The 15,675-nt window shown below is 41.4% G+C and overlaps 1 protein-coding gene and 1 pseudogene across 5 annotated transcripts in view; one reads left to right on the top strand and one right to left on the bottom strand.

Annotated features, from left to right (window-relative positions):
- Positions 1–508: 508 nt before the first annotated feature.
- Positions 509–15,021, bottom strand: LOC132427678 (heterogeneous nuclear ribonucleoprotein U-like protein 2 pseudogene; annotated as a pseudogene).
- HACD4 (3-hydroxyacyl-CoA dehydratase 4) overlaps positions 14,707–15,675 on the top strand; it is a 95,941-nt gene continuing 94,972 nt past the window's right edge. For all 5 annotated transcript variants that reach the window (XR_009519884.1, XR_009519885.1, XM_060014808.1 and 2 more), the window contains exon 1: positions 14,707–15,057. Coding sequence is in view for 3 of the 5 variants with exons in the window: in XM_060014808.1 (XP_059870791.1) it covers positions 15,020–15,057 (38 nt within the window). In the remaining 2 variants the exon portion in view is untranslated. The remainder of the gene's footprint in view (positions 15,058–15,675) is intronic.

Below are 15,675 nucleotides of genomic sequence, written 5' to 3'. Positions count from 1 at the left end.
CCTGGGAGTAGCCATTTCGTTTTTGTGATCTCTTAGCGCTTCCACCTTTCAAAAGTTCTGTTGCTAAATTAAGAGTTCACATCTCTCCTGTGTATACATCAAAAGCTGTATGTGTGGGCTTCCCTGGTGGCACAGTGGTTGAGAGTCTGCCTGCCGATGCAGGGGACACGGGTTCGTGCCCCGGTCCGGGAAGATCCCACATGCCGCAGAGCGGCTGGGCCTGTGAGCCATGGCCGCTGAGCCTGCACATCCGGAGCCTGTGCTCCGCCACGGGAGAGGCCACAACAGTGAGAGGCCCGCGTACCGCAAAAAAAAAAAAAAAAGCTGTATGTGTCCTCAGAAACATCTCTTGGCACTTTTTTTTTTTTAACCATTCACTCTGCTCATTCATTCATCTTCAAGTGATCACACCCATTAATTTATTCCACAGATTTACACTTTACATGTGGAAAATCCTCCAGGTGCTAAGAGGCTCTAGTGAGGTGTGCATGGACCAAGGACAGGACCCCTAACTTGCAGAGTTTAGCCCACCTTTCATCTCCAGCATTATAGACTCAGGCACATCATCTCCCTCCACTTCCTTCCTCAGCTCCAGCCTCTTCTTCCAGTCCTCCTCATTAGGGACGACCACCACCACTTTCCAAGAGAAAGTCTTGAACAGCAATAGCTTCTGCCATTGGCCAGAGTTGTACACGTTACACTGATCAAGAACGAAGTTCCGGGCTTCCCTGGTGGCGCAGTGGTTGAGAGTCCGCCTGGCGATGCAAGGGACACAGGTTTGTGCCCCGGCCCGGGAGGATCCCACATGCCGCGGAGCAGCTGGGCCCGTGAGCCATGGCCGCTGAGCCTGCGCATCCGGAGCCTGTGCTCCGCAACGGGAGAGGCCACAACAGTGAGAGGCCCGCGTACCGCGAAAAAAAAAAAAAGAATGAAGTTCCTCTTTATCCGGGAAGCAATCTGGACCAGCTTACTAAGGCACTGGGAGGCTTGCTGAACTAAAAGGTCTCAGTTTTTGGGGTCCATCTGTGGCTCCTCGAGCCCCTTCATCCATATTTGATTGAGCACAGTCTCAGCTCCCAGGACATTGTATCTTTCCTCAGGGTTTTCTTTTGCATATTTCAGTGCCCACTGGGTCTTTCCAGATCCAGGCAGTCCCACCATCAGAATCACCTCACACTCCTCTATGGTCTTGGGAGGGACTGTAGTGAGCACGCGCTCCTCCACAGGCATGGCATGGATGAACACAAACTCTTCTGGCGGTGGGAAGAAAGGCTCCTCCTCCTGACCAAAATATAATTCTACAACACAATTTTTGCAGAGGACATGGGGTAGGAGGGCCCGGTCAGCCACGGATTCCTTGTTGATACGGAATGCCACACCAAGGTCTTCTCCATTCTTGGAAAAGGAAAGTTCTACTTCTTCAACCTCAAAATTGGCAAAGCAGCCAATGACATCATTCTCCCCAAAAGTCTGGCCAAATTCCTCAAACTGCCCATTCTCTGCCTCGAGTCCTCGTCCACTCAAACCATAAGAGAATCCATCCTCACCAAGCTGTGGATGGGAAAAATCAACAAACCATCCAACTCGAAGGAGAGACACCTCTGTGCAGCCTTCTTTCATTGGGAGATTCTGGGTTACCTTGGCCTCAAAGCAAACTTTCCCCTTTGTCACTCCGTAAGTACTTCTTGCCCCAGACCAAAGGGTGTGGAACTTCTCTGAGAAAAGTGGCTGCCCTCCATAGCGGTCTTTGCTCACCCGAAGATGGAGATCCGAGGTATATGTGTCCAGGTTCGCAAGAGTCTGATCCTCTTCCTCATCTTTTGCCTCTTCTTCCGAGGGTGGTGGAGACTTTGAACCTGTTCCTCTGCGGCCTTGTCACCCGGCGCTTCGGATCCCGGCGTCTCGTCTCCACTCTGATCCTCCGGCTCATCTCCCTCCCCTTTGCCAGTGCCCTGCTCTTCGCCACCGGTCACCCGACCTGACTCGGCTGTGGCCTCTTCCGCCAGTTTCTCGGAAGCATAGGGCTCAGCCGCGGTCTCCACGGCTGCCGCCTCCGGGGGCTCCAGCGTCGGCTGTGTGGCCTCTCTTGGCACTTTTTTTTTCCTCTCCCGTTGCGGAGCACAGGCTCCAGACGAGCAGGCTCAGTGGCCATGGCTCACGGGCCCAGCCGCTCCGCAGCACGTGGGATCTTCCCAGACTGGGGCACGAACCCGTGTCCCCTGCATCGGCAGGCGGACTCTCCACCACTGCGCCATCAGGGGAGCCCTCTCTTGGCACTTTTTAAAGGCTCTGAAAGCTTTTGTTTATTTGCCAGTGAATTTAGTAGAGAATATATTCCACATATGGACTTATATACAGTATATAAAAATGCTTGGTGAAAAATTAAATACAATGTGAACCTGAAATATCCTGTTAAAAATTACATTTCAAGCCAATTTAAGAAACTATTTTTGCATTATTTGCCACTTAGATTTTTAAAAGCATAACAAAACCTAATCAACTAAAACATTTAAAAAACAAGTGACCGGTTTATTTTAAGAAGGATGATGTTTATCTCACCATAACTTCTGTCAGGATAAGATAATACCTGTTAGATGAGGAAAGAGTTAACATGTCAATTCCTATTGATTAGCCACAGAAATATTTTGTCACCAAAGTGGGTGTATCATACTTGTAAAGTATATATTTTAATAAATAATTTGTTGAATTTCATCTATAATATTGGGCCAGGCACTGGGCTAAGTGTTTATGTTTATATGCACAAATACACACCAAACAAAATCTAATTTATTCCCACCTCAGTGCTGTGAAGTTAGAACTTTACAGATCAGGAAACTACAGCTTCAAGGGATGAGTTCCTCACCAAAAAGTTCTCTTGAGTACTAACTGCAACTTGACCATTGTATTTCTATGAGTTTTTGTTTGTTTTTTTGTTTTGTTTTGTATTTCTTGAAGTATAGTTGATTTACAATATTGTGTTAATTTCAGGTGTACAGCAAAGTGATTCAGTTATACATGTATATATCTATTCTTTTCAGATTCTTTTCCCTTACAGATTATTATAAGAAATTGGGTAATCTTATCAATATCTAGTTCCCTGTGCTATATAGGAGGTCCTTGTTGGTTATCCATTTTATATTCCTATGATTTTAAAAAAGATATTTAACAAATTTTGACAATACATCATTATAGTTTAGTTATCATTTTAAAGATTTTTCTGTTCAGTTCATTACCCATCAACATTATCTTCTTTTAAAATATACTCTCCCTGGTCTGGGAAGATCCCACATGCTGTGGAGCAACTAAGTCCGTGTGCCACAACTACTGAGCCTGTGCTCTAGAGCCCGTGAGCTACAACTACTGAGCCTGTGTGCTGCAACTACTGAAGCCTGTGCACCTACAGGCCGCACTCTACAACAAGAGAAGCCACCACAATGAGAAGCCCACACACCTCAACAAAGAGTAGCCCCTGCTCACTGCAACTAGAGAAAGCCCACACGCAGCAACGAAGACCCAACACAGCCAAAAATAAATAAGTAAAATAAATAAATTTTAAAAAATAAAATAAAATATACTGTGATATTTGTGAGGACTGTATCCTTAAGACCTTCAGCAAAACTCAAACACCAGTATCGTATATCTGTTCCCAGCTACACACAAATGGCAGGTCCATACAATACGGTAAGCCCCCTTTGAGGCTGATGCACCTTGGGAGCTAAACTCACAAAGCTCTGTCTGCACTCTAGCCTCCCAGCAGGTGGGTCCAATTCAGGTTTGCACTTTACTGAGGTCACACACACCTTGAAGGTGAAATAATCCCATTTTGATGTAGCTCTCAAATCTCCAAAGCCAAAAATGTTAAAGCCTAATCACCAAAGATCTTCAACACAGTATGTTTTTTAAAGAGCTAATAATTTTCCTATTAAAATGTTTCCGACGTTCAAGGAAATTTTTTATCACATTTGTTCTCTGAGATAGAGGGAACTTTAGTTCAGGAAGAGTAGAGCTGAGAATGTGAGGTCACTTCCCTCTCCTGTGCATTCCCTGGAGTCCTTCCTACAATGCTGCTCCAGGAAGTTTCCTGTCTCCATTTCTTAAATAAGTTTAATCACTTGTGCTCCATAGCATTCTTCCCCTGGGTCTTTAAACATGCACAATCTCCCAGACGTCGAGAAAAACTTCCCTTGATTTTCCTGGAATAGGATTCTTTACCATCCCCAAGGAGTCGTTATGGGATCACCTGCCAACATTCTCAATGGTAGCTGTTTCAAATAACATTAAACACCATTTCCTGAGTAGCTACTCCTCACTTGATGTCCTGCCAGGTTGAGATGGTGGGGTGGGGGTGGAGGGCAGCGAAGGCACGGATTCCCATATTCAGAAAGCTCAAAGCGTGATGGGGAGGCAGACATACAAACAATCACTATAGGTTATCGTAGATGTAAAGCGTGAAACGAAGATCCAAAGAGGGAGAAAGAGACAGGAGAGAGGTAGAGGACAGCAGTGGCCACAGACGGTTTAAAGAAGCAGGAAGTGGTTAACGTCAAGTGAAGGAGAAAACCTAGGCAGAGAGGGTCTGAAAAGCATGCCAGCTTGGTTGCAAAAAGAAGGAGGCAGATAAGGCAACAGCTGGAGCAAAAGGCACAGTCAAGGGAGAGGGAGGGTCTGTTAGTTGCCATGAGTTGAGGGTGATAGATTCAACTGCTTTAATGTGACAGCTGTCTGGATAAATATGATGGTGATGGATAAATGTCGAAATAGCTTCAGATGTAATTAAATTAAGTTGGAGGGGAAAACATCTCCTCTGGAACCCAGGACAGATTTTAGATTTGTGTAAAGACCAGCCAATGTACTGTTTGTTTAGTAAATTCTGCCTCCCAAGATTTTGAAGCAAAATTTTAAATTCAGCATTTGAAAACCAATTATGTGTGTAAAGGCAGTTTTCAATCACCTGAGTTCAAATCTTAGCTTCACTGCTTACTGGCAGTGTTAAAATCCTGGATAATTTACTAAAATTATCTGTATTCTAGTTTTCTCAGCTGTAAAATGGAAATAATTAATATTACATCATCGTAGCTTTGCTGGAGGAGCAAATCAGTTAAATCACATAAGGTGTTTAGAATAGAGACTAGCAGTAGTCAGCCCTCGATATATTTAGCTATCATTGTAATTATTATAATTACGAATATCATTATCTGATCTTATTTTGGTCACAGTTCTTATAAACATAAGTCAGTTTATTTACTTCATTTTACAAATGAAGCAAAATGGCTTCACGTGAGTAAATAATTTGCTTTGAGCTCTACACCTCATCAGAATTAGAATAAAACTCCCAAACCTTTCTTCATACACACCTTAGTGTCTGTTAAATATGAACAGATCTTTACACCAAGGGCACCACAATGGCAAGACAGTCTGAAATTATTTTATACCTAAGAAATGAAGTAATAAAAATATATATACATGTTTAGGCTCAAGTTCTTCTTATATCACATCTGCCCTGGGTCACAAGGTCCACAAAAATTAGATGCAATCTAATTGTATTAGAGCAAAAAATACTAACAGTAAAAGAAATTAAAAGGAGGAAATGTGGAAACATAGAATTTTATATAGAGTAAAAATATCATTCAAAAAAAGGTGAAATAGAGACAGAAACAGATAATTCATTGCTGTAAGCCCTGTATTAGAAGAAATACTAAAAGAAGTTCTTAAGCATAAAGAGAAATGATAGATAGAAAATAGGAATCTATGTGAGGGAATGAAGAATTGCAAAAAATGGTAAATATGTAGTAAAGGTAAAGGTCTTTCCTCCTTATTTAAAATTTATTTAAAAGACAATTAACTTTCTAAAAAATGAAAATTTATTGTGGGATTTATAGTATATGTAGTAGTAAAATATATGGCAGAATACAGAAATAGCAGAACTAATGGAAAGGAAAAATGGAAGAATTCTGCTTTAATTTTTTTAATAATATATGTGATGTGGTATAATATTAACTCAATGTAGATTATAATAAGTTAAGGATGTATATGATAATTCCTAGAGCAACCACTAAAATATAAAACGAAACTATAGCTGAAAAGCCAATATAGGAGACAAAATGAAATTCCCCAAAGTACTTGATAATTCCAAAAATGTCAGGCAAGGAGGAAAAAAGATTGAAAAAGCAATTAGAAAACAAATAGCAAGATGGGAGATATTAACCCAACCACAGCAATAACTGCATTAAGTGTAAACTAAATACTTTCATTAAAAGGCAGAGATTATAGACTGGATATAAAAGTAAGACCCAATGATATACTGTCTACAAAAGATATACTTTATTTTTTTAAATTTTTTAGTTTTTACACTTCAAATATAAAGAAAAAGATAGGCTAAAAGTAAAAGGATGGAAAAAGATGCACCATGCAGACACATATCATAAGAAATCTGGAGTAACTATATTAATATCAAAGCAGACTTCAAGCTTAACAAAATATTAGCAGACAAATCCACTAGCATATAAAAAGGATGATATATCATGACTAAGTGTTAGGTTCATCCCAGTAATACAAATATAATTTTAATCTTTTGGCACTGTTTTGATATCTTTTGCCATACAAAAACATTTTTCTATAATCCTGTTTTGGTGAACAGATCTTCCTAACCCCCAGGGTGTCCAAATAATCATCTAAATTTTATAAGTTGTTTTTACTGACTTTTTCTATACACTTAATTCTTTAATCCACTGGGAATTTACTTTTGTATGTGGTGTGTGATAGCATTCCAACATTATTTTCCTCCAGATGGATTAAACAGGTGTACCAACCATTTATTAACGAAGTGAGCCTTTTCTCACGGAATTGTAATTTTAGTTTGTCAAACATTAAATTCCTATATATGTTGAAATCCATTCCTGGGATCTTGATTGTCTTCTATTGTTCAGTTTGTTTGTTCCTATATCAATACAATGTCTTGTACTTTATTGCCTAGTATTCTCCTCACTATTCCTCTTTTAATTAATTTTTTGGCTAGTCTTAGAAATTTCTTTCTCTGTATGGACTTTAAGATTACTTTATTCAGTAAAAAATTTTTCTTATGATTCTCATTGTAATTTCCTTCCTTTCATAGATTAATTGGAGAAAATTTAAATTTGGAGGACATTAAGGACTCCATTCAAGAACATGTTTCCATTTGTTTCATTTTTTAATATTTGACAATAAGATTTTATAACTTCCTTCTTAAAGAATCTGTATGTTTCTTCTTTATTTCTAGGTATCTTTAGTTTTGTTACTATTGTGAATGAAATTATAATTCTATTTTGTTTTAAACTGATTATTGCTTTTATAGAGAAAGGATTTATAATTTTTTAAAAATTAAGGCTCATATCTGGACTTTTGGAAATGTGGGAAGAGATCACCCAGCCCTGTAAAGGCAAGCCTGAGCTAACAAAATCATCAGTTAGGATTAATCAAGATCAGTCCAAATTTTGTTCTAAATTTGTCTCCTGGTGGCTCCCTTACCCGGCTATTTTCTGATTTGGGCACCAGTAAAGCAGTTTTTTCTGTTCTTGCTTGACTGAATTCTACTTGTCGTATATTCAGTGCCACTCTTGCCCCTCAGACTAGTCTGAGAGGATGCTCCTTCTTGGGGGCTGGGATCCAGCACAAGACCAGATTCACCCTATCTCACAGGTAATCGGATAGATATCACTCATGCGATGTCCAACCATATGGAATAAGACTTTTATACCAGCAATATAAAACAATTAACCATCTCTACAATGGTCTTAAAAGTTATCTATGTGGTAAAGATTATTTCTAATAGCAGATAAGAAATCATTACAAACTCTAAGGATGGCCATTTAAATGTGGTTATATCAGGCTCATAAACCTTATAAATTAAAAGACTAAATCTCAATGCAGGATTAGCCTTCAACAACAATATTAAGTAGGGTAACTTTCCTTTATCTTCCCTTGACATCGGTATCTAGTGTACTAATGGTGCAATTTAGCCATCTTGTCTTCTCCCTACTTCTACACCCTACGAAGGCCCAATCTCCACCTACTCCCAATACCCTCAACCAGACACAGGGAAATCAGACTTCTGTCTGAACAACAGGCAAACGCAAGTACATCTGACCTACGACAGCACCCTGCTTCTGTCTAGACAGTCCTCATTTAGAGAACCAAGCCTTCATATCTGGGTTTAGTTTGGCTTTTTGACCTGGCTCAAAACAGAACTCTCTACTTCTGAGTTGACCTCTGCTCCTCCCCTCAATCCTCCCCCCGACCCCACTGATCCACTTATTATCTCCTCTTCTATGACTCCTTCCCATTCCAGAACATATGCTGAACATTTTCTTGCTGGAGATCTAACTCTTGAATTTCATTTAGGATAATAATTCCTTTTAGTTCCTTTGTCTCCTGTAGCTTGACCCCCCTCCAACCACCACAACCCTCCCTCCTCTGTCCCCTTCTTCCTTCTACCCCAGGCTTCTGCCCTATTTGACAGGCAACATCCAGGGCTCCACCTCTAACTGCTGGAGCAGGTTGTCACTGGGCTTTGGGGACATTGACCTCGTCTGCGTTTGAATTTGAAGCTTGACAGTTATCACATTTGAGCCTCATAGGGGAAGCAGGCTAGGGTCTGTAATTGTATTATCTTCATTTTAAAAAATAAAGGAGGGGCACAGTGGTTGGGAGTCCGCCTGCCAATGCAGGGGACATGGGTTTGAGCCTGGTCCAGGAAGATACCACATGCCGCGGAGCAACTAAGCCCGTGTGCCACAACTACTGAGCCTGCGCTCTAGAGCCGGCAAGCCACAACTACTGAGCCCACGTGCCACAACTACTGAAGCCCGTGCACCTAGAGCCCGTGATCCGCAACAACAGAAGCCACCGCAGTGAGAGGCTTGCGCACAGCAACGAAGAGTAGCCCCTGCTTGCCACAACTAGAGAAAGCCCGCGTGCAGCAATGAAGACCCAATGCAGCCAAAGATAAATAATTTATTAAAAATAAATAAATAAATGAACTGAGACTCAGAAAGGCATTATTACTTGTCCAACATCACACAGAAGTGAAATCTAGACTTGAACCCGGGTCTTCTGACTGAAAATTCCTTGCTCCCTGAAACTGTTTCTTTCTGTTTCTGAGCATAGTTAAAAAAAGAAACAACAACAACAAAAAATCCAGACATTTAAAAACACCTTGAGGGAGTTTGGCATTAGCAGATGCAAACTATTACATGTAACATGGATAAACAACAAGGTCCTATTGTATAGCACAGGGAACTATATTCAATATGTTGGGATAAACCATAATGGAAAAGAATATAAAAAAGAATGTGTATATCTGAGTCACTTTGCTGTACAGCAGAAGTTAACACAACATTGTAAATCAACTATATTTCAATTAAAAAAAATTTTTTTAAATACCTTGAGGTTTAGAAACACCTTGAGGATGGAGAATGTGTCTTTTTGTCTTTAAATTCATCCAGTCTCCCAAACAGCCAATAAGAGCTCACATAGCACAAGGTCAAGCACAATATATTTTGATAAACAAACACTAATTCTGTGGAAAGTATACACAAACAGCAAAATGAAAGTATCAAACCAATGCATGAATAAAGAAGTACGAACATTGACATCACTTAACAGCTGATGGCTTTTCTAAGGAGAGCATTTATAGAAAATATGTATTTGAGATACAGAATAAATTGTGAGTTTATAGAATATCAGAACCAGATCATGGAGATCTCTATGATCTTCTTATCTAATCCCACTCAACTAACAGAGTAGCCAACATTGAGAAGGCAATATGGATTAAAATAATCTGAGAAGCAAGACCTTTGTTTTTCTGAAACTCATTTTTCTAGGAAGGAATCTTTCTGGTCAGTTTTCTTTTGGGATCAGCATTTCCTACCATTATTAAGCTACATAAATGCACAGTATGAGCTATGTTTATCTATTTAAACATCCAGTAAAATTCAATAATTTTAGATGAATTAATAAGTGTTTAGATTGTTTATTTTGACTTTATCTCTTTTGTTTTGTAATTTCTTTATCCAAAAAATGATTACAAAAGATGTTGCCGTTTTGTTTCTTGACTCTGTGTACATATCGTACAGTCAAAAAGTCTTAAATTTTTAAAGCCTAATTCATTTTTAAAATCTCTTACCTTAGACTATCAAAAAGCAACCCTGCCTTTAAAGTGATTTGGATATAATGGAAACAAAAATAATTTTATCTAAAGAGATCAATATAAAAATGATCTTGAAAATATTTATATTTGTGACCCAAATAATGTTTCCATCATTATAAAACTAAATCTGATCTCAAAAATTACCATATTAAGTTGTTTTTCTGTGGGTGACTCCTCTAAGTAGTTTGTAAAGTGAATTATTCTAAGAAAAGCAGTTTTCAGTAATCATAGACAATGGCATGGAACAAGAATAAATAGAAATGAAAATTGTATGTGAATTTAAATAAAACCTTAACTGTATATAACAAGAATAACACTTTGGAATTATACTAATGTGACTTTCTCTTTTGCATTTCTTTGTATGTTACTTTCCTCCAAGCCTGCTAGAGGCATCCTTTTGCCTTAGGAGATTTGGGCTGGTTGTAGGAAGGCTGCAAAGGGATGGATTGAGTTCCCTCTCAGCCTTGATATTGTGTCTTTTTAATTTTGGCCATTCTCATACGTGTGTAATGATATCTCTTTGTGGTTTTAATCTGCATTAAATGTATACATATATCCCCTATCTCCTTCCTTTAAAAAAAAAAAAAAAGAACAGTTCCCACCCACCTCATATGGTTGCTCTGAAGATTAAGTGAGATAACTCATAGAAAGCACTGTAAAACACATATAGCTTATAATCAATAATATAATCATGTGAACTAAGAGATTTTATAACAGCGCCTGCATGGCTGAATGAACCAATTACACACTTGAACACATTTGTCTTGGAATAAGACAGAGGATAGATTGGGGGATAATGATGACCAAGAAGTCCAGGGTTTGGTCTTCTAAATGGAGTCGCAAAGGGGGAAGACATTTAAAGGATGAATAGTTAAAGTTCTAGCAGAGGAGTAAAAGCAATGCTTCGGATCAGCTGAAAAAGAGTGGTAATAGAGGCTGAGAGCATGTCCAGGCAAAGATTACAATAGATGACTATTTATGATTAATGCCCAAGTAAGATAAGATAACTGGGCAAATACAGCTGAAATTTTGCACAATGCTGTGGAAAGAGATCTCAGCCTAGCTTTAACTAGAGTTTTGGTGTCTTTGAAACAAGAAGATTGGACAACATAATCTCTAGGGTTATGTATGGATCTAGCAGCTTGTGAAATTTCCAAACTGTGCTATGGGATTGGGAGTGGGAAGAGAGAGAGGTTGTGATCCCTGAAAATTCCAGGTGATTGAAATAAAAAGGAAATCTAGAATTGAAAGTTATCAGAGTATAACTGTATCCTTACAGTGCCCTTTGTAGGTAATGGAAGAAGAAGGGGGCAATGGGGCACTTTTCCAGCATCTCTGCTCTCAGTGAATATCACATGAAGTATTGACATTCAAAAATGGGATTGCCAAGGAATGGGAGGGGAAAAAATGCAGGAACAGGGTGATGGATAGATGGATGGTTAAATGTCCAAACTCAGGATATTCAACCACTGGATTTAATTTCTCTGAAGATCATTATGAAATAGTGTAGCTTATTACATTTTATATATGGTTTAAAAAATTCTTGAGCTAATCTGCTACTGCCATGAAATGTATTTCAAGGCTTTAGTTTCCCAAATGGTGCTCACAGGGATGAAAACAAATTTAAACATTTTCCCAAGGAAAACAACACTGACATATTCAAATAGTGTTAAAGTTCCTTCTAAAGGCAAGAACATGTTAATTTTGAGTTACCTGAACTATCCCGACCTCTGACTTCTCCTGTACAAGTAGATAATTGACATTTTTGGATACCTATCATGCCAAGCACTGTACTAGGTACTTTTACACATTTTCATCTATACATTTTCCTATTCAATCCTCCCAAGAATCATGTAGTTTTGGCAAAAGAGACTTTGTTCATAGAAGTTAAAGTATGTCAAATTCTTACTGTAAGTAAGAGGTAGAGCCCTCTGGGAATTCACAATTTAGTTGAGTAGGCAGGAACCCCAGTAAAAATATCTTAAGGTAAGTGCTATCATAGACATCCATTAGACCAGTGCAGCTCCCAGAAGAAGCTCTGGGAAGGGCTTTAAAGAATGAGTAGAACTTTGACAGGTAAATATTGGGATGAAGGGGAAGAAGTAGAAGAGAAATTCAAAGAAGGAGAAAAGTTTCACATAGGTACACATGATGATCAGAAAATGCCTGGTGTGGTCATGGAATGGTGAGTTGCTGTAATTGGTGGGGGATAGGGTGGTATGAGATGTCAGTGTATGACTGGCTTAGAGGCAAGAGGAGATATGACTGTAACAGGCAACAGAGAACCACAAAGAATTTTGACCAGAAAAAAATGGCTGGATCAGGACTGTGGTTTAAGAAAATACTTCCAGCAGGCTTCAACTAATGTATGGTAGTCTGGGTAGAAGGAGGAGAGACGGGAGGCAGGGAGGCTGGTGAAGTCTGCCTTGGTAATGCTGGCAGGACCTGAAGAGGACCTGCCCTAAGGCCCTGCCAAGGAAGAGGGAGAAATGCACTTCCTACTCAAAATGTTCTCTCATAAGCTCCCTCTGCACTGATTCCTTGGAAAACAAGGTAGAATTCCCTAACTTCTTGATTTGAAAGGTTTTTTGTTTGTTTGTAGTTTGTTCTTTGGCAAGTAAAAAGGAGCTCTTTTTGGGTGTCCTTTACCCGGGTTCTGGGTATAAGGAACAGAAGTAGAATGCTAGTGATCTCAACAGAATAATTCTATCAATAGAATTAGATTGGATGGGGAGACTTAATGATGACTCCTAAATTTTAAACCCGAATGACTAGGAAAACCGTGGCCTCCCTGTAGGAAATTAGATAATGATATGGGAAGAAAGACAGTATGCTTATTTTAAATAGATTCAATTGGAAGTTACAATGGGATTTTCATGCAGAAATATCCAGAAGCTGCTGAAAGGCCAGAACTAGTGTTCATTAAAAAAAACAACAGAGGCTGAAGATAATAGAGTTAGCCATTATCCGCGTGGAGATAAAGCCGTGTGGGGAGATGTCTGTGCTGAGGAATAACATGGTGGCAAAGGGAAAAGATGGCCCAGGGCAGACCTGAGAGGAAATAGAGCTGGAGAAGAGGAGGCGTCTAGAGAGAAAGAAAGGACAGAAGGCGAGAAAAGTCTAACATTCAGAGTTGCAGAGGCACAGGGAAGAGAGGTGAAGGTGGTAAATGCAGTAGACTTGTGGAAGGGGAGGAGGGGGGAGGATGTAGATGCAGGGTCCGTGTTTTATGATAAAGGGTCGCTTTCTGCCTTCTCCTCTCGCCCCATTCCAGTCCATCCAGGACTTTATTCCTCTCTCGCTGCCTGGCCTGGGCACTGATGACATTGATGACTGCTTAGCCACCAGTGTTTGCTTGTAAAATCAGTTTCCTCTTTACATGAAATTCTCCCCAAGAGCAAGAACTGTGTGGGGTCATCTACACAGTGGGTGCAGAATGGGGACTCAGGGAAGAAATCAAGGCAGCCTCCCTGAGAGAACAGTTTCTGGAGAGTGTTGGGAAGGGAAGTTAAATAGTAAGGTGTTATGGACCAGGAAGATGGTAAGAAATAAAGAAGCGTCTGATTATGAGAGTGGGCAGGGAGTTATGAGAAAAAGGAGAGAGAAAACTACGTCCAGAGAGAAGCAGAAAGAATAACATGTGTAATTCTAGGGTGGGAGAGATTTGAAGATGTTCCTAAACTGTGGTGAAAGCCAGTGGAAAGGACAGGATGGAGATGCAAGAAGAAGGTGTGGGTAATAACTGATGGAATGACTTTGAGAAGGGACTGGTGAATGCAGGAGAGGGATGAACTTCCGACCCAGGGCAGGGGGTGAGGGAAGGTGCAGAGAAATGGAGAGATGAGGTACCAGGTCAGAATGGACTAGGAGGAAGGAAACTATAGCTAGCCTAATGGAAAAACAAAAACAAAAAAACCTTGAGATTCTCATACTGCCATTTATCAGTCATGTGACCTGTGGCAAGTGCCTTAACATATTTTTGAAAGGTTCAACTCCCTTTAGCTAAAATGGGGATACTACCTTCCAACTCCCCAAATCGGGCATATGGTCTTGCTTACTTGCAAGTGCTTTCTCGGCTTTTTGTTTGTTTTGTTTTAAATTTATTTGGGGATATTTCCCTTAGAAGGCAGAGAAGCTGGAAGATGGTCTGGATCTTATCAGCAAAGTAGCAAGTGGGTCACCAGAGCATGAAGGAGAGAGTGATGCCATAGGCCTGAGTGATCAGGAGGTTTCTGAGGGCTGGGCAAAGGATAGGGAGATGCACAACACAACGTGAATAAAAGGATTTGCAAGCATCAGTGAGGACCCAGGAGAAATGAGAGGGCAAGGATGTCTGATACTGAGGAATCAGGCCTCTTGGCTGAAAAAGTGTTAGGGAAGGCCTGCTCACAATCGTCCTAGCCTAACCGCTCTCACAGGTGAGGGTAATGAGAGGCGGCACCTGGGGCTCACGCATCCCAGCAGGCTTTGGGATGGCTTGACTGCGCGCTTCCGGGGTCAGGGGTTAGGGTCCGTTAGTTTCTACGAGGCTGCAACGGAGTCTCAACACAAAGATTAGGAAGCCGGGTAAGGAGCCTGGTGCACCTTACTTGGGACTGGGGTGTGTTAGGGCCCCCGCCAGGGCGGCCCAGCCCGGGCACCTGCCGCGCCTCGGCGTGCCAGTGGTGGTGCAGCTGGCTCCCGCCGCCGCAGGAACTTCAGGAACTTTTTTTTTTTGGTAAATTGCTGCGTGAGGAGAGGCCCCGCCCTTCCGCGCCCGGCCGCCCGGCCTCCCCTCCGGCGCTCCTGGCGGGTGTTCGTTCCCGGTCGGCGTGGAGAGCCTGGAGACGGCGGCCCATGGGACCCGTGGAGCTGCCCGCCTGGCTGCAGCCCAGGTAGGACGCTCGGCAGAGCAGGGAGAGGAGCGGGTACGGGAAGAGGGGCCGCCGGGGGTGAGGGTGGGGAACGGGGCGGTGGGTGGTGCCGATACTGATGAGCTGGGGGAGCACCGGCCAGCGCCCGAGCAAACTTAGGCCCCACACTCCGTGGCGCTCTGGACAGGTATTAGCTAATTCAGTTGTCTCGACAACGCTAAGAGTAACTGTTATTTCCCCCATTTTATAGCTATGGAAATGGGAAGGACGGGCTGCGTGTCCACCCTTCCTTTTGTGCTCTCTCTTGCCGTCTTTTTCTTTCTTCCCCCTCCGCCGACCTGGAGCCCTTCCCTTGACTTTCTCTACTTGCTGCAGAAACACCAATCACACGTGTAGATTTCAGGGCCCAGTTCCAGAAAAACTGATCCAGTGGTACGAGGGTAGAGCCTGGGATGTGTAAGTTTAACCCACGCAGCATGTGATCCTGCTGTAGGTTTGAGGGAGGAATTCCTCTTCCCCACTCATTTAGTAGTACTTGCGTCATCTGTAGGGGTGCCCAGGTAAAATCATCAAGCTACACTGTATCTGCTTACCAACGTATTTGCCTGATTTCCCAGAGGTTTCACGTCTCCAACTAGG

This window comes from Delphinus delphis, chromosome 6 (genome assembly GCF_949987515.2).
Source record: "Delphinus delphis chromosome 6, mDelDel1.2, whole genome shotgun sequence".
Lineage (NCBI taxonomy): Eukaryota > Metazoa > Chordata > Mammalia > Artiodactyla > Delphinidae > Delphinus > Delphinus delphis.
This window is presented reverse-complemented; position numbering and strand designations above follow the sequence as displayed.